The 19,916-nt window shown below is 41.2% G+C and overlaps 1 protein-coding gene across 5 annotated transcripts in view; it reads left to right on the plus strand.

Moving 5' to 3' along the window:
* The first annotated feature begins 563 nt into the window (after window positions 1-563).
* The window catches only part of LOC125446708 (CD276 antigen-like), a 312,391-nt gene continuing 293,038 nt past the window's right edge, over window positions 564-19,916 (plus strand). The window contains exon 1 of one of the 5 annotated variants that reach the window (XM_059640089.1): window positions 564-967. In XM_059640089.1, the coding sequence (XP_059496072.1) occupies window positions 961-967 (7 nt within the window). In that variant the 5' untranslated portion in view covers window positions 564-960. Of the gene's footprint in view, window positions 968-13,263; window positions 13,412-19,916 lie in introns of those variants that run through there. The other 4 variants (XM_048520440.2, XM_048520439.2, XM_048520442.2 and 1 more) reach the window with 4 other exon arrangements.

Here is a 19,916-nt window from a genome sequence, read left to right on the forward strand (position 1 = left end):
CAAAGGTATGGGACAATTGCAGGAATTTAGGATTAGTTTGGTAGTTACTACGGTGCCGGCGCGAGTGGGCATTTTCTGCGCTGTAGAAATCAATGAATAAGTCTTGTGGAGTTTTGCAATGCTGCTATACAGGCACTGGGCATAGAGTCATCCAAAGGACGGGCGAGGCACACGGTGATGCTCGATTGGCAGAACCCTTTAGCCAAAAAAGTTGCTCACATTTAAAGTGTATTCTTTCTGATAAAAGCAGCCACTATATCTATTGCTAGCAATTTCACCTGGGCGCATAACTTTTTTTTAAAAAAGGATGTGAATTCACACCCCACACAGAATGAGAGAGGTGAACGATAGGCTCCACATTTCTCCCACTAATCCGGATGGAATTTACGATTGAAATCCCATCAGTTATAAAAATTAAGCTCCCCCCTCCTTTCCTGTGAGCCAACGGTCAGAATACAAGTCATCTTTATGGAAGAAGTATTCGGTTACATAAAGCGAGCATGGATGGGTTGTGTTGGCTCAATGTAGAGGCGGGGTTAACTTTCACGTTTGAAAAAGGAAAGAGGACAGAAAGAGAGTGTGACCCAGACAAACCCACCCACTTGTAGGCGAGGAACTCCTTCAAACTATGACTTTTCGGCAACCAATGAAGGGCAAGTCAGTCCAGTGTAGTGACATCACCGGGATAAAGAGGGTCTATTCGACTTCCTGCAAGGCTGTGACTGGTTCATGTTGATTGCAATAAATCCCAATTCCTTTTTCCTCATCCCCCACCCCCTCTGTGTCTGTGTCTGTCTGTGCGTCAACCGGAACATACGCCTGGGTGCAGTTGAGCCCTTGTGTGTGTGTGTGTGTGTGTGTGTGTGTGTCAGACACTCAGAGGATCGGCGAGTCAGCAGCTAACTCTTGTGGAAAAAGTTGGAAATCTCGGTTTGCGTTTTCTCCCGAGCTGGCCATGGCATGCAGGGTGAGTGAGATCCGCCTTTTGTTTGAATGGAAAGAGATAAGGGCTGAAGATAACTGGGATGTGGGTCTGTGTGGCGAAATAGCGGGAATGCAATTAAATAATGCAGCAATAATATATATAATAATTAAACAATGAATGCAATTAAGTAGTGGGAATGCAGAGCAAATGCTGCCTGATAGTTGAATCGAAAACATTCTTAGACAACTGTACAGCTATGCACCCTTAAAGCAACGTGACTTTTGTTTTTCCTTTTTTCACCCTGCAGTAGTGATCGTTAGCGTGAAAACCCTCTTATTTTTTTCAAACACCCTCCCCACTCCCGTTCTTGTTGGACTTTGAATAAATTCTGAATATATTTAGATATTACTCATGTTTCAATCAAGGCAGCATTATAGCAGGCACCTGTTTGACAAGGGATTGGTGTTTCATGGAGAAGGGACAGCAGCTAAGTGTTATCTTGTTCTAATCCAGGATCTCTGGCACAAGAACAGAAATTGCTGGGAAAGCTCAGCAGGTCTGGCAGCAGCTGTGCAGAGAAAGCAGAGTTAATGTTTTGGGTCGAGTGACCCTTCCTCTGAACTGTTGGTAACTGGGGAAAAAAGTTCTGAGGAAGGGTCACTTGACCTGAAATGCTAACTCTGCTTTCTCCCCAAAGCTGCTGCCAGACCTGCTGAGCTTTTCCAGCAATTTGTGATTTGCAGAATCTGCAATTCTTTTGTTCTCGTTTTTAACAGATATGGAACTGTACTTGGCACAGTGTTGCCAGGGTTTGTAGAGGCACCTAGACTGACTGAACACTTTTGCCAATTTCCAGGCGGGCCTTTCTTTGATTGTCACTGAGCAGATACTGGGAATGACATTTATCTAATTGCTGGCCAATGTCGTTTACTCCATGAGATTGGTGATGCTCCTTCCCTGTGTCTTGGCCCCTATCTGTTTGTTGTGCAGCATTTTCAGACAACCTGAAGTTGTGAAATGAAACACCTGGTTGAAGGACCAACATGAGTAGATGAAGTTAGATTGTAGATTAGATCATTCTAATTAGGTTTTATTGTCACATACTCAAGTATGGGAATACAGGAGTACAGTGAAAAGTTTAGTGTCATAATTTGTCTTGGGATAAGGTAAGTACCTAGGTACAAAATTTTAGGTTAAAAAGTAGAAAAATAATGAAATAAGTTAAAAGACCAACATTTCAGTTTTTGCTGGTATAAAGTATTTAAATGAGAAATAAAGTTAGAAGTTCCAAATTACAATCCTTCTTTAGCTATGCACCTGAAGTTGCTCCACACTGGACTTTTCCAGTGAAGCTTTGATGTCTGTCCTGCTCTGGGCTTGATCTTACTATCTCCATGTGTCTGCACTGCTGTCTCGCCGCTGACCACTAGCCTCTATCTTACACTCGGCTTGATCTCTCGATCCCCGTGCCTCAGTCTTGCCAACTGCCAGGGTCCCCCTCTGATACTGCTCCGAGCCCCCAGCTATTCCCACGATTCCATTAACCATCAGAGTTCTGCCTGAGCGCATCAACCTCCTTGAGGCCTGATGATCTAATGGAATGCTAGATTGGGCTTGAAGAGCAAAATGGCCATCTCCTGTGCCTATATATTTTTTAGATATCCTTTATATTTCTGATCAATTTCTCTTGCATGATTTTGACTTGTTTATACTGTGTATACTCAGTCTTGTTGACAACTTGAATCTAGTTATGGATTGCCCCTGTGTTGTTGGGTACAATAATCTTGTTACAAAGCTGGTATCTGCGGGCACCCCACAACATTGCAAAGCTACTCTTCTGCAAGTAATATGTGCTGTTTGTGTTTGTATCATGGACACGAGGCACATTCTGATGCTTGTGCTCCATATGGTGCAGATATTTAGTGGGTTGCTGCTGGTAGCATTTTTGACAACCAAAGACAGTTAGTACTATAAAGTGGTTGTTCTTAGTAAAGTCAGAATACTATTCTAATATTGATGTGCCTGTATGTACACCAGGTATATTACTGTTAATTGTTAATCAGGAGGACATTTATAGAATCATGGAGTCATACAGAACAGAAACAGACGTTTTGGTTCGTGCCAAACATTAATCCCAAATTAAACTAGCCCCACCTGCCTGCTCCTGACCCACACTCCTCCAAACCTTTCCAATTCATGTACTTATCATAAATATCTTGTCAATATTGTAACAGTGCCATTGTATCAGTCTTGTGTGCTGTGTGGCCTGTTGTGTGACGATAATGCCACTGGACAGAGACCTAGGCTAATGTTCTAGATAGTAAAAACCAAAATGTTGGAGAAACTCAGGAGGTCTAGCAGCATTTTGTGGAGAGAGAAGCAGACTCTTCTTCGGAACTGAAGGGTGGTGGAAAAACATGGTTTTTATCTAGTTGACAAATGGGGAGAACAAACAAATTAGACAGATGGAGGCACTCGGAGTAAAGGTCAAAGGGAATGCAAATATTGTTTGTAGTAACGGGGGAAGGCCACAGATAACACAGCAGTGAGGCCTTGGAAAGATTGTTTACAAAGGTTAAAATAGTTGAATTCATTCAAAAATTTCCCAAGACTATTTAAGTTTTGATTCTTGCAGGTTACATTACACCACAACATCTCATAATTTCTATTATAATCTTTGCTAATTTAATTTTTGTTCAAGTCCCAGGTGGCGCATCATTGTAAAACTTTATTACAACTGGTCTCGTCAGGCTAATCAAGAAAAAATTGAAATTCAGCACCCACCCTCTTTTCAAACTGCGACCACTTGCTTTGGAATGTTGACTTTGTTGAGTAAAAGAGTCGGTGCAAGCCTGGGCAGGTCGTGCACAGTATCCACCCACCGTCTGCAGTTTTCTTGTGCAGCCTTAGTGCCTATTAATGCCTGGTTGAGCAGTTCATTGGTGTATAATGGGCATTTGCTTTCTGGTGCCACACCTTCATTGTGGCCAAACAATTGGTACTTGGGACAGAAAATCTAAAGCCCCTGCTGATGATTTTTTTGCCAGGTAGAGTGGATCATGAGTGGACATTAAACCAATGTTGTGCCATCCCATTTAACTTTAACTTAACCAGGTGCAAGCCATGACCCTTCTGGCCTTTTCATTCTAATTAGACTAAATTCTTTAATGGCTTGGACTGGAATGGCAAAGGAGCAAATAAACATGTCAGTTAGTATTTTGAACACACGATGGTTTTTGGCCGTGACAGAATTGATATTTCCTTAACCAAAACAAATGTTGCTGGAAAAGCTCTGCAGGTTGGCAACATCCCTGGAGAGAAATCAGTTAACGTTTCAGGTTCAGTGACCTTTCCTTAGTTTTTCCAGCAATGTCTGTTTTTGTTTCTGATTTCCAGCATCTGTGGCTCTCTTTTTAAAAATGTTTAACTCTGTTTCTTTAAATTGTTTCTGGGTCCTCAGCATCGCTTTGACCCAATGCGGTTCATGCATGTAGTCATGCCATTATATGGGTCCACTCTTTCCCTACCTCATGAGTTTGGGGAGGCTGAGTGATGCTACTGTCTTTGAATTCAAATCTAGAATGAAGGACCCTGCTGCTAAGAATTTCATTCTTCATGCTGAACTGCACAATGAAATTAGATTGTTAACCTAATGCATTTATACTGTTACCATTGTGTTGCTGCAATGCAAGAGTGCCAGACTTTATTCTTAACAATGTTACATGGTGTTACAAAATGATGAACATCATTAAAGATGGGGGGGATTTGTGCATAACAGGTGACTGAGAAATAAATGAAGTAGGCTGCTTTTGTTCCAAAGGTGCCTGTAAAGTGTTTTGAGCTACATCGGAGTCTGTGCATAGCTATTCACTTGCACCTTAGCTTTATCAGGATAACTTAGTACATTGTTATCACTTTCACAGCAATCTATTAGTTCAAACAGAATTAAAATGTGATAACTGACTCTGAGCAACCAGCATACATTTTGGTGATTGCCATATTCACTTGTGAAAGTGATCAATTAGGCTAGTGGTTCGTCTGGGATAGTTAAAACTGACTTCAGCTTAAGATGTTTTCCTTGAGTCAACCTGTTCAGTGATATTATTAGTGATAATGGGAACTGCAGATGCTGGAGAATCCAAGATAATGAAGTGTGGAGCTGGATGAACACAGCAGGCCAAGCAGCACCTTAGGAGCACAAAAGCTGACATTTTGGGCCTAGACCCTTCATCTAGGCCCAAAACGTCAGCTTTTGTGCTCCTGAGATGCTGCTTGGCCTGCTGTGTTCATCCAGCTCCACACTTTATCAGTGATATTATTACGTATTTCTAGAACAGGTGGAGACTTGAGCCAGTCTCCCATTACACTGGCTCAGAGGCTGCCCCTGCACCCCAAGAGCCCTCTAAAACTGATGTCGATAAAATCTTAAATTGGTGTCAATTTAAGTAATAATTTGTCTTGATTATTTCAAATCCTTCACATGTCTTTGGAAGGATAATGTTATGCACTTTTGATGAGCATCTCAGTACGATTCTTTTCTGCATTGAAGAGCAAGAATAAATTGACAGCATGGCAAGTTACATCCAATAAGTTAGTATCCTTTTTTAAGGTTGGCCATCCAATTTAGTTGGTGAGGGCCATTTATAGCCGAGCCATTATCGAAGAGAGAGTTTGACTTAGTTTGTAGTGAGGTCTTTGGCCTCGGATGTGGAGGTGTTGGAAGAGAGCTCGGCAAGCCCAAGTTCAGGAGATGAGTATTGGCAAACATTAAGTGTCAGGCTCTCGGAATCTTCCCATCAACCACTGATCGTAAATATACAGGAGGGTAGAGTCTGTCTCAACTTGAATTGGTGATACTCAAGCGCTCTTTTATTTTTACCCCTAAGCAAACACTTGATGCCAAGAACTTAACCATACCATTTGTTGTCTTGGGTGTCTGGGAAAATTTGAACAAGCACCCATCATTTCGGGGTACCTGTAGCCAATGGGTGAATCCCAATTGACAGCAACCAGTCAGAAAATCATTATCGCTCATTTTGATTTGTGACAAGTGTCCGATTATGGATAAGATACCTGAGGACATGCATTGAACTAAATCTAAGCTTGTACCCATCAACTCTGTCTCATATGCCATAACAGATGCCGAAAGAAGTAGAGAAACCAAGTTCTTCCTGGTATTGTGGTTAATATTTATTTATTCCTCAAACACAATCAAAAAAAGACAGTTTGGGAATTTTAAGATAATAAAACGTGAGGCTGGATGAACACAGCAGGCCAAGCAGCATCTCAGGAGCACAAAAGCTGACGTTTCGGGCCTAGACCCTTCATCGGAGAGGGAGCTGGAATAAATAGGGAGAGAGGGGGAGGTGGACCGAAGATGGAGAGAAAAGAAGATAGGTGGAGAGAGTATAGGTAGGGAGGGGATAGGTCAGTCCAGGGAAGACGGACAGGTCAAGGAGGTGGGATGAGGTTAGTAGGTAGATGGGGGTGCGGCGATGGGTGAGAGGAAGAACTGGTTAGGGAGGCAGAGACAGGTTGGACTGGTTTTGGGATGAAGTGGGGGGGGGGGGAAAGAGCTGGGCTGGTTGTGTGGTGCAGTTGGGGGAGGGGATGAACTGGGCTGGTTTAGGGATGCAGTAGGGGAAGGGGAGATTTTGAAACTGGTGAAGTCCACATTGATACCATATGGCTGCAGGGTTCCCAGGCGGAATGAGTTGCTGTTCCTGCAACCTTCGGGTGGCATCATTGTGGCAGTGCAGGAGGCCCATGATGGACATGTCATCAAGAGAATGGGAGGGGGAGTGGAAATGGTTTGCAACTGGGAGGTGCAGTTGTTTGTTGCGAACTGAGCGGAGGTGTTCTGCAATTTTGTTGGTTGAAAACTGGCTGAAGTATTTCCCACATTGCAACAGTGACTAGGCTTCACAAGTATTTGATTTGGATGTAAAATGACTTGGGGCTTCAGGAAGACACGAACAGGAAAGAAACCCTTACTTTGTCTTGATACAGCTTTATCTCTGCAATGCTAATGTTGGCTCCTAATGCTTTTCCTGGTCAGATAGAGTTTGAGGCAGCAGTAATTGCTCGCTGATAAGCTGGGAGCTGTGTCTGATGTTGCTGTTTAGGATTAATTGTTTCATTCTGCCGTGTCTTTGATATGGCAGCGTTTCATCTAACAATGCGGTTTTCCACTTCTGATCATTGTATAGTCACCCCCTCTTGAAATGCATTATTACTGATGTGATGCCTTGAAGGAATTGCAGATAGTGGCCTATATGGTGACATTTGAAACATCCAGAAACAGTGTCTGATTTTTACACCAAGTATAACATGTGAACAACTTCTGTGGGTGGTTATTATATTGGGAAAAATAAACAGAATTTCACACTAACTTAAAGTGGGCACTTGTTATTGAATACGTTCATTTCAAAAAAACCTTCTAACCACAATTAAAGCATTTACGAATATATCAAATGTATTGGCATTTGATGCAAAGTGTTAGTCAAATTGACTCAAATTAATTTGATTATGACAGTTGTAAGGAGCCTCTAGGTCAGATTTGGTGCGTATGTTCAGACTCATCCTTCCAAATCAAATTATCTTACTGTCCTTTGATTTGAATATTATGCATGTTTTTGAACAAACTGTGGACAGCAGGCACATTTTCACTCTTTTTGAAGGTTTAGCCTCTTTCAATTTGATACAAACAAAATCCTTGAATGGCTTGTTGAGGAATTCATTCAAAGTATACGAACGATAGACCTTCTGTTATAACTGTAATGTGAGCGTATTTCTGCATAGGTGCCTTTTGATCTTGTCAGTTATTTGAGATGTGAAAATGTTGACCTATAATTGTTGTGTAGGCTGCTAAGACAACTATTCTACACACTTTTCTGGTCCATAACTTTACTTCAACCACTTTCATTCAAAATCTATCATGGCTATACTCAAAAACAAAACACTCTTGGGCAGCATTTTGATTTTAAGGTTAATTGTTAGAAAAATACTATAGACTTCAATTTCATTGCAGGTTAGCTAAATGAATGTTAAATATTTAGGGACTTCTCATTTTGCAAATTTCATTGGGAGGGTTTTTAAAACTGTCCACTTCACTGTTTGATTGCTAGGCATATTGAAATTAATGGGTGCCTCATCCATATTGCAGATGTTCTGTAATTGGTAATTGCTTTTATTTTGATAATGAGTTTCTGGAAATTTGCTATTTTGACTGGGTCTGTTGCTAATGCCTGAGCAATTATCTGCTACAACTTTAGGCAATTATGTTTTGCAAAATGGCTCACCCACTAGTTTTTGCTTATGAAAGTCTTTCAAAAGTCACTGTAGTCTGGGAAAGTCCCAGATGACTGGAAACTTGCTGTTGTAACCCCCTTTGCTTAAGAAAGGATCAAGACAAAAGGTGGAAATTATAGGCAGATTAGCCTAACCTCGGTAGTTGGTAAAATTCTAGAATCCATTGTCAAGGATGAGATTTCTAAATTCCTGGAAGTGCAGGGTCAGATTAAAACAAGTCAGCAAGGTTTTAGTAAGGGGAGGTCGTGCCTGACAAACCTGTTAGAATTCTTTGAAGAGATAACAAGTAGGTTAGACCAGGGAAACCCAGTAGATGTTATCTATCTAGACTTCCAAAAGGCCTTTTTGATACGGTGCTTCACGGGAGGCTGCTGAGCAAGGTGAGGCCCATGGTGTTCAAGGTGAGCTACTGGCTTGGATTGAGGATTGGCTATCTGACAGAAGGCAGAGAGTTGAGATAAAAGGCTCTTTATCGGAATGGCAACCGGTGACAAGTGGTGGGCCGCAGCTGTTCACCTTATATATTAATGATCTGGATGAAGGGACTGGGGGCATTCTGACGAAGTTTGCCGATGATACGAAGATAGGTGGACAGGCAGGTAATACTGAGGAGGTGGGGAAGCTGCAGAAAGATTAGACAGTTTAGGAGAGTGGTCCAGGAAATGGCTGAAATTCAATGTGAGGTTTTGTACTTTGGGGGGGAAAAAGAGTACAGGCTTGGACTATTTTCGAAATGGTGAGAAAATTTGCAAAGCAGAAGTAAGAAGGGATCTGGGAGTGTTGGTCCATTAAAGGTTAACTTGCAGGTAGAGTCCGTAATTAAGAAAGCGAATGTAATGTTGTCGTTTATCTCCAAGAGGGTCGGAATATAAAAGCAGCGATTGTGCTTGAGGCGTAATAAAGCTCTAGTTAGGCCCTATTTAGAATACTGTGTCCAATTTTGGGCCCCACACCTCAGGAAGGACATACTAGCCCTGGAGCACGTCCAGTGGAAATTCTCACAGATGATCCCTGGAATGGTAGGTTTAATGTATGATGAACGGCTAAGGATCCTGGGATTGTACTGATTAGAGTTTAGAAGGTTGAGGAGAAATCTAATAGAAACTTACAAGATAATGTATGGTTTAGAAGGGGTGGACGCTAGGAAGTTGTTTCCATTAGGCGGGGAGACTAGGACCCGTGGACACAGCCTTAAAATTAGAGGGGGTAAATTTTAAAACTGAAATGAGATGACATGACATTTCTTCAGCCAGAGAGTGGTGGGCTTGTAGAATTCATTGCCACAGAGTGCAGTGGAGGCTGGGACATTGGATGCCTTCAAGGCAGAGATCAACAAATTCTTGATCGCGGAAGGAATCCAGGGCTACAGGGAGAGTGCAGGGAAGTGGTGTTGAAATGCCCATCAGCCATGATTTAAATGGCGGAGTGGACTTGATGGGCCAATGGCCTAACTTCCACTCCTATGTCTTATGGTCTTAAGGAAATCTTTGCTGTATTCTGGATTGATTTACTCACGTGGTAAACCTACTTTGCATTTCTGGTTACAATGGACCGTTGATGAAGTTCAGAATTCAACTGATTCTTGTTTTCCAAAATTAGCCTATTGGGCCTGTTCCTGTGATTTATAGAGAGCATGCCCCGTCTGCAGCAATGGTGCTGAGGTCGGGAAGGTCGAACGTCAAGTTCCTGGCAGTGATGATAGCCAGCATTCTGTCCTGGCACACCCATGTGAACGTGATGGCCAAGAAAGCCCAACAGCACCTCTACTTCATCAGGAGACTAAAGAAATTTGGCAAGTCATGAAGACTCTTACCAATTCTTATAAAGCACCATGGAAAGGATCCTATCCAGATGCATCATGGCGTGGCAAGTTCTCTTCCAAAGGTCACAAACTACAGAGTCATGACCTGGTTCATCTCACAAGCCAGCCTTCCTTCCACTGACTCCAGTTACACTTCCCAATGCTCCTGAGATGCTGCTTGGCCTGCTGTGTTCATCCAGCTCCACACTTTGTACTCTTGGATTCTCCAACATCTGTAGTTCTCATTATCACTCACACTTCCCAATGCGTTGAGAAAGCACCCAAACATAGCAAAGACCTTCACCCCCTGACCTTGGCTCTATGCTGTGTTGGGCAGAAGAGATAAAAGGTTGAATAGGTGTATGAACAGATTCAAGAACAGCTTCTTCCTCACTGTTATCAGACTTTTGAATGGACCTCTCAAATGTTAATGTTGATCGCTCCCTTTCCACCTTCTCTGCAACTGTGACACTATTCTACACTCTGTTCTGCCATTCTGATGCACTTTGGTACGATCAGCCTGTATAACATGCAAAACAATGCTTTGTATCTTAGTACACACGATAAGTAAAATCAAACTCAAACTCTACGATTTGGTCTTGGGCACCTTTCTTCAATTTGCTTCCTTCATTAATACCAAATTCCCTTGTGGGATTGTTATTTAACGCATAAGCCCCTATTAAGACTTAGTTTGGTTAAACTGGTTCAAATTGGCTAATTTTGAAACTTGTTCTTGGCCTTTGGATACAAATGTTTCAGTTTGGGTGCTCTCTGTATACTTGCAAACTTTCAAGCTGCTGCTCTTAGACCTTTTAAAAAATCTTTTAAAGGTACCATGCAATGCTTTCCCTTGTAGCATTTTAAAACACGAAATTCTAAATTCTGGCCTCCCAAACCATAAGTGCTCCACCCAACTTCGCAACACCTGCTTTTTATAAAAAAAAACCATAATTATGAAAAGATGGCTTCTTTTTAAAGCCTTAACTCCATTATATTACTAGATACACAGCTCATTAATCTAGAGTTACACATTTCATACTAATTCTATATATAACATTGAACAGTACTGGTTTCTATCTTGCATAAACATTTTGTTTTCATCTCATGATAAAGCACCAACAATAATATTGCGTGATTGGTAAATTTAAATGCTTTTATGTTTTTATCCTTAGTTTATACACTCTTTTAGGCTGTCTGCTCATTCTGAAAGTGTCCTTTTTTTTTAAAAATGGTCTTTCCAAACTTTCTTGGCAAATGTGGGAAACCTCTTTTGACCTTAAAACCTCTTCAGCAATGTTGAGAACCATTTCCCCACTTTTTTTTTCTTTGATTTAACCAGCAACAACCAACCAAAATTAGACAGATTTTCTGCTAAGTTTTTTTTTCTTCTTAAAGACCTAGGCAGTGCTTCCCAGATCTGATTTAAATCTGCTGGGACTGTTCCCCAAATTGGTCCAGATTTGTTCAAATCCTATTGAAATCCGATTCGTTCCAATCTCAGATATGAGCCCAATCAGTTATAAAGCGTAGATTGACACCCCCACCTCCCCTGAGAACTAAAACTGAAACCCTCAGAGGAATACCGTGCCGTATGATCTATAAAAGGAGTATGGGACGTGGTGCCTCCTGCCTTTCAGCAAGTTCTAGAGGTTAAATAAAAGAAACCCGTGATCCACACACACCCCACCCACACACACAACCCCCCCACTCCCCCCCCCCCCCCCCCCCACATACATACACGCGCACACACACACCAACCAACCACGTAACAATTAATTTATTCACTGTTGGAGTTAGATAAATAATCTGAACTATTAACAAACCAGATAAACACTTTCTAACTACTAACTATTCCTTAATAAAACAAGAGTCTATGCTGTTCCAATAAATGCAGCTCCTACTTTTATATGAAATAACATTTTAAAAAAAAATTAGTTTAGTCACTCAACATTACAGCTGGGTTATGCGTCTTCCAGAATGCTCTGTGCCTTTCTCGATTTTTCTGTCAGGAATATTCACTAGTTTTGCCGTGGGTCCCTTTGTTCTTTTAGATGGTGGTTTTTCTAAGACGTAGAGGAGTCTGTGAAAGTCGGTGATTCTCTCTAGAGCTGATGGCTGTTAATTCTGGCAGATGGCACTTAGCTCCCTGGATTTTGCCCTAAGTGTCTCTCTCTTTTATACCCTGATGACCTAAGAAATTTCTTACCATAGTTTTGACAACGTAGAACCACTCCTATCAGATTTAATTTTAATTGGTTTTTAGTATCTAAGTGCCTGGTTCAAATTGATGGGCTAAATCCAAAACCTGTTGCCTTGGTTTTAAAAAGCTGCTGCTTGGCCTCTAACTATATGTCCTCTTGATACAGATATTTCAATTTGGGGTGCCGTCTATGTATTTGCAAGTTTACAAGCTGCTGCTGTCAGACGTATTTTTTTCATTATTGTCCAAACATATTAGAATAAAAATCTTTTTAAAGGGACCACACAATGGTTTCTTCTCCGCCCCCCCCCACCCCCAGCATTTTACAACCGCCAAGTTCTCACTTCCTGCCTCCCAAACCACAGGTACTCTACCCAACTTTACAACACTATGCAAAGTATTGTTGAAATATTTTTAAAAGTGACCTTGTTTAAAAGCAAAGATCTAATAACTTTTTTGACCATGTGAAGTAGTCTTTTTGTATTCATTAACAAGATGAAGGCATCACCTGGCTAGGCAGCATTTATTGCTCATCCCTAATTGCCCCGAAGGCAGCTCACTTGAGCATCAAAGACCCTGTTTGTCTTTTTTGATATGCTAAGCCATAATTATTGTGTGAGAGCATTTTGTTTATGCTGACAGTGGCAAAATCACTGAGGATTCAAGTTTATCAGCGAGGAGCTTTGTACTAATTTCAGACAGATTGAGACTTCTGTAGATTGAAGATGGTGTGGCTAGTAATGGTGACATCAAAATAAACAGATTTCTGCTTAGTTTAGAGACCTGGAGCAAAAACAGAAACTCAGCAGGCCTGGTAGAATCTGTGGGAAGGAAGCAAGTTGATATTTTGAGCTCAGTGATTCTTCATCTGAATGGTAATAGTTTACTGTTGGCCACAACTTAATCTTGTCTGGTCAGCTGGGATTCAGCTGAAGGAAGTGACTTCACGGTTATTTTAAGATGTCATGTGGAAATGTGTATGACTCAGCCGCAGGTGCCTGAAGACCCCACACACAAACGATGCAGCATCTTTCCGTGCTATGCTTTGAATGTTATCTTCACATCATTGAGGCGCACAGGCTTTTCAGCCCATCGAGTCTGTACTGAACTGGTCAAAAGCCACCCATTTTTTTTGGCACTTGGCCCAAGAGAAAGCTCTGCTTTTACGGACCACGTAAGTAACTTGCAGTAACTTTAGGTCACAAAGCAGCTGACTGCATGTTATTTTCTTTTATTTTGATTTTGTGAACGTATTTTGTTTTGACTTCCACGGTGCTGCAGTCACTATAATGAAACTTAACACTTTGCTAGGATTGGCGGAGAAGGAATCATTTTATATCCAGAGATGCATGGATGAATATGCAATAACTGTTCTCTCTCCATTTGCCAGGCCTTTATTTTGCTCCTGGTTTGGGACCACAAATTAAACCTGGGTTTCCAAGCTTTGAATCTCTTGACTTCCAGTGTGGTCATGAGATGAGATGTTAAGGCCCTTGTCTGTGACATAGCAGTGGCTGCTGTGAAGTTAGGACTGATTTTCTGATAGCTGAGAGACCCCCCCCCCTCCCCCCCAACAAATGTTTGTTTTTCAGTAAATTGGTGGTTATGCCCTAATCATGACTACTTTCTGAGGCCTGGATGTTGCTGTCAAAAAAAAACTTGAGAAAACCTGGCTGGTTTGGAGGCTCAGTGATTAGCACTATTGCCTCACAGTGCACGGGAGCTGGGTTCGATTCCAGCCATGGGTAACTGTCAGTATAGAGTTTGCACATGCTCCCTATGTCTGTGTGGATTTCCTTCCCACAATCCAAAGATGATGTGGATTATCCATGGTAAATGTAGTGTTACAGGAATAGGCTGGGTTTGGGTTGGATTCTCTTTGGAGGGTCAGTGCAGACTGAGTGGGTTGAATGGCTTTTTTTTTGTTTCTGCACGGTAGGGTTTCTTTCTTTGGGGTAAAACCCTGCCTTTTTCATTGAAGTCCAAACTTGACTCTCTCTCCTTTTCAAACCCATTTGAAGAGCAAAACCTCCTGAATATTCTGAAATGCTAGTGATATATTTTATCGCAGTTGTTTGTAAAAATCCTTTTTAAAAATTGAGTGTTCTTAAGGCAGAGGTAGATTGACTTCTTGATGAGCAAGGGAACGATAGGTTATTGAGAGTGGGCAAGACTAGGGTGGAGTTGAGTTTGCCATGATCTTACTGAATGGTGGAGCAGGGTCAAGTGGCTTCTTAAAAATCATTCATAGGATGTGGATATCACTGGCTGGACCCAGTTGTCCTTGAACTGAGTGACTTGCTAGACCATTTTCAGATGGCCCTTTTTATAAGTCCAGCAGTTAGCTGTGGATTTGAAGTTACTTGTCGACCAGAGATTAAACAAACATAAGCAGATTTCCTTTCCTGAAGGAAATTTAAAAAAAACAAACTGGTTCATTAACAGTTGACAGTGGTTTCATAGACATCACTAGACTTTCAATTCCAGATTTTTATTGAATTATAGAGATTTGAACTAAGTACCTAGAACATTTCCTGCATCCCCCACGTGATTGAATGAAAGATTAGTGGCGATAGTAGGAACTGCAAATGCTGGAGTATCTGAGATAACCAGGTGTAGAGCTGGATGAGCACAGCAGGCCAAGCGGCATCAGAGGAGTGGGAAAGCTGACGCTTCGGGCCTAGACCCTTCTTCAGAAATTTCTGAAGAAGGATCCAGACCCGAAACGTCAGCTTTCCTGCTCCTCTAATGCTGCTTGGCCTGCTGTGCTCCTCCAGCTCTACACCTTGTTAACAATGAGAGATTTAGTTCAGCGACAATATCTTTGTTCCATCACCTTCCCTTTTAGTGAGTGTCCAACTCCTGCTCTTAATTCGTACAGTCATACACCACATAAACAGACTCTTCGGCACAACCAGTCTATGCCAACCATTTTTTTTCCAAACTAAACAAGTCCCACCTGCCTGGACTTAGCCCATAATCCCTCCAAACATTTCTTATTCGTGTAATTACCCAAATGTCTTTTAAATGTTGTAATTGTGTCTGCATCTCCTACCTCATCTGGCAGTTCATTCCACATATGAACCACCATCCGAGTGAAAATGTTGCCCATTGGGCTCCTTTTATATCTTTCCTTTTTTCTCTCCCCTTAAAAATATGCCCACTAATTTTGAATTCCTTAGGGAAAAGACCTTTGCTATTCATCTTATCTATGCCTGTCATGACCTTAAACTTTTATTAGGTTACCTGCCCCTCCCTGATTTTCAGTCTGCGGTCACCTTGAAGTCTAAAGCACCAAAATAGTATTACCCCAGGAAAAGTTTTGGGCAGCGTTCACTAGACTGCTGTTTAAGGTAACAACTCTGGATATCACCATAGAATCCCTACAGTGTGGAAGCAGGCCATTCATCCCATCGAGTCCATGCTGGCCCTCCGAAATGCATCCAGCCCTTACTCTGTCCTTGTGACCTTGCATTTCGCAAGGCTAACTCACCTAACCTCCATATCCCTGGGCACTGTGGGCAATTTAGCACAGCCAGTTCACCTAACCTGCACATCTTTGGACTGTGGAAGGAAACCAGAGCAGCTGGAGGAAATGTGGGAAGAATTCCAGTTGCTCAGGGCTGGAATCAAATTTGGGTCACTTGCACAGTGAGGTAGCGTTGCTAACTGTTGAGTTGCCGCTCTGCCCATATATTCATTGGCCACTTGATTACCTGCATTTTCATGGTCGTGTTCTGTAGTTATTGACTTGTCTTTTAAAGCAAATTCCCCCCTCCCCCATGATTAAGATTCCTTTTCTCCTGGCTTCTTTCTCCTTTAAAACAGTCTGAAGACTAATGTTAGCACCAGTGAGCCATGGGGAAACCCCATGTGAGTGAAGGTCTAAAATCAATGATATGTATTACCTTGAGGCCTTCTCAGATGACAAGGATAGAAGCAGAATGGGATTTGAGAGTTTGCACCTCAAAAGCAAGATTTCATTCAATAAAAACGTGGGACTTTGTCATTTTTTTTTGGAACAAGGTATCATCAACAACATATTACGTATTGCTGCATATGGTGCATATTTTGAGACTGGATGAAGCATCAAATAAATGGAGCACCTTCTTGGTGAGTGCTCCCTCCAATGTTGTCTTCCTAATCACTTGATTTTTTTTTCCTTTAGCACACCGCAGTCAGTATCCTGTGGATTCACACGACAGCCAACTGTTATGGGACATATGGACACACTATTGTGATCTCGGTTTAGAATTTAGGAGTGCACCAGGAATGTTCAAGAATAGATGAATAAGTGAAATAATATGCGAAATCTGTGCCTTTTACTCCATTTTGAGGTGTAGTCCTTGTTTTGCCCAATGCAGAAGGATTGATGGTCGGATAAGCCATGAGCCTTAGATATTCATACCATCAATCTGTACTAAGTGTGTGATTGGCATTCAATTAACAATGTGATGAGTTCAATTTTATAGACTTGTAGAGTTATCCAGGAGGGATACAGACCCTTTGGTCAATATGGGCAGTTGGATCAGACATCCTAAATTATTCTCTTCCTGCTCTCTAGTGCTTGGCCCTTTATCCCTCTGAACTGTTTCCATTCATGTACTCCTCTAGATACCTTTGAAATGTTACAAGATAAGTGATACTTCAAGTTGAACTGTAAAGCATTTTGTGAAAGGTTCTGTACAAATTGCAAGCCTGCCTTTTCTGCATTCCAATTTGGAATGCCTTATGATTAGTGATCTCTTCTCACTGTATATTCCATTTCTTTGAAGTACTTCCCTCATTTTCAGTAGATGAAAATACGTATAATATTTTGGTCAATAATGGGGGAAAAATATTATTGACTGCCAGCTAGCTAGAATACTCCTGCTTCGTCATTCTAGAATAAAAGGTTTACGCAGAAAGATAGGAAGACTTCTGGCACAGAAGCAAGTTGTTTGACTTCCATGCTACTTAATCAAATTTCACCTTCCAACTTTAGTCTGTAGGTGATGGTATGTCACGGGTGTATCCAAATGTTTCTCAAATGTAACAAAGATTTCTTTTATGATCCTATCAGGCAATAAGTTCCTGTTGGTGAAAAGATTCATCCTCAACTTCATCCACAAAATGTTTTAAATCAATGACCCCTGGTAATTGACCTCTGCTATAGGAGTTGCATCCTTCCCACCCATTCCATTTTGAGTCTTCATAATTTTATATGCCTCCAATTAAATGTTTTCCAGCCTCCACTGTGCCAAAGAAAATAAACCCAGTTTATCCAATTTTTCTCATACTTGGAATTCAGCTTTCCTGCAAATGTGCTCATCTGTAGCTTTTCTCTGTTACAAGGTAGTATGCACTAAGCACACCAGTTTCAGCCTAACTAGTGAGTTCAATGGTCTGAGCATAAGCCTTCTCTCTCTTACAACCCTAAGCTTCAGCAAAGAAGGTGGATTTTGAATGTCGGATAACATAAAGTAGATTTTAAACTTTTCTCACTTCCTACCATTTCAACAAGCACATTGCCATGCCTTTGTCCTCAGTCACTCCTTCAATGTGTCAGCCATTATCCAGTATTACTCTGACATCAGATTCATAAGACTCCAGCACATGAGCACAAAAATCAAAGCCAACACTCCATTGCATGTTGTATTGACAACGTACTGTGAAGCCTAAGCTTTTTATCTTCACCCACGCTTGACCTTAGAATTGGAAATAAACTTTGCATGATAGCCTTTTTCAGAGGCCAGGCAGAGATTGTGGACAAAGTTTGTAACAGCTCACCAGTGCACTGAGAGGCGATTATAAACTGGTCCATCAACATCACACTTAGTTGCTGTATTAGTTTTAACTGTGTATGCCTTCTGTTTAGATCTACTATGCCACATTCTCAAAGAGGCCTACACTGCAGTGCTGACATGAATGTGTAATGTTAAGAATGTTTGTACACTTCACCCAAAGTGTAAACCACAGCATGAGTTAGTGTTCTGTATTCTTGGTCAACAAGAGCTGCTTGAGATTTACAACTCCACTTTAAGGCAAGGTCAACACAGTTTCCTAACTGGGCCCACAAAAATCTAACACTCGCCTCTAGCTTTCGTTGCGACATTCTCTTAATTTTAGAAGAGGCATTTGTGAAGTTAGACCTTCAGTTAAGGTACAGGTTTTGAAATCCATTTTCATTGGCACTGTGTGCTTTATTCTGTTTTTGGGATTGTTGCTTGGGAGTTGGCTAGGAGATCTTTCTGCTCCTTTTGAATAATGCTGTGTGATAATTTTGTTTCTTCTGAATGGTGGATAGAATCTTAATGGCCATGTAACAATACCTGAGCACTGCCCTGTTGTTTCAAATTGAGAAGTGATCATATACTAGATTTAAATTCTTATGGGTAAATGTACCATCAACTGTATTTGTTTTCCGACCCTTTTCAGCGCTTGAAGAGAATAATTCCAACAGCCAAGTACTAAACTAAGGATATGGAGGAGGATTGTTTAACATGTACACAAGACTCTTATGAATTGCAGCTGAAATTTAAAATCAGTTGAAACCTTTTATTCTCTCAAACTACATATGCTCACAGAACAAATAACTTGTCTGCCAACTTACCAGAATGTAGATAAGTCATTTGAGATAATTGGGTGACAAGTTCCATACATTGAATTTTTGAGTGCCAAATGGATGAATTGTGCTTTGTTAGTTTCTTTCTTATGTTAAACACACTTTTTAAATGTGCAACAAGACCAGAGGGATGGTTGTCAGAAATGAAAAGTCTCCGTGACTGCAAAATTTGCTACGTTGTATTGAGTGAACTTAGTACAACATAGTGAGCTTCCGAAAAATTGTAGAGTAAAGATAAAGTCCCCATAAACTTAACAGACTATAGAGTATGTATCTAATCAATAAGAGATAAGGTGTGGAGCTGGAGGAACACAGCAGGCCAGGCAACCTTGGGAGCGGGAAAGCTGATGTTTCAGGTCTGGACCCTTCTTCGGAAAGCTCCATACCTTATCTTAGAGTCCAGCATCAGCAGTTCCTACTATCTCTAATTAATAAGTTTGATGGGATTTTGTCAATAGTATCCATTTGACACTGTTTGAGAAGACTCTTTCTTTTTTTTAAAAAAAAATAACTGGCTTTTAAGCAGCAAAGGCACCTTTTTTTAATGTTTTTAGTTTGTTAAGAAATTGGCACTCACCAACGAGTCTAATTTTCATGAATGATTGTATTGTCACGTGTATTCTACAGTGAGAAAAACAGTAAAATACAGTGAAAAGCTTTTCCACTGTTGCCATTATCTGACACCATTTTGAATAGTTCTAGGAGTAAGAAATAAACTCCAAAGCAATAGCTTAAAGAAGGTCCATCAGTCCTGAGCCAGGTCACTATCAATGATACCTGCACCACTATCCTTGCTCCACTGCCTCGCTGCTATCTATGTCAGACCCAACCAACGTTGAAGTTGCTGCTGTTCAGGCTCTATCTTTTATGCAGCTGGGCAGATTCTCCTCCACCATTTACCACCTGTGCCAGACCCACCAATGTTAGTCATGTCTCTTTCTCGACTGGGCTGATCTCAATGATGTCATTGTAATGTCTTTCTGCCGTTTTACCGCTGCTAGTGCCGGAACCAACCATCGAAGCTGCCAACTCTTTGGTGCCATTTACCATCTTTTTAGAACATAGAACATAGAAA

This window comes from Stegostoma tigrinum, chromosome 36 (genome assembly GCF_030684315.1).
Source record: "Stegostoma tigrinum isolate sSteTig4 chromosome 36, sSteTig4.hap1, whole genome shotgun sequence".
NCBI lineage: Eukaryota > Metazoa > Chordata > Chondrichthyes > Orectolobiformes > Stegostomatidae > Stegostoma > Stegostoma tigrinum.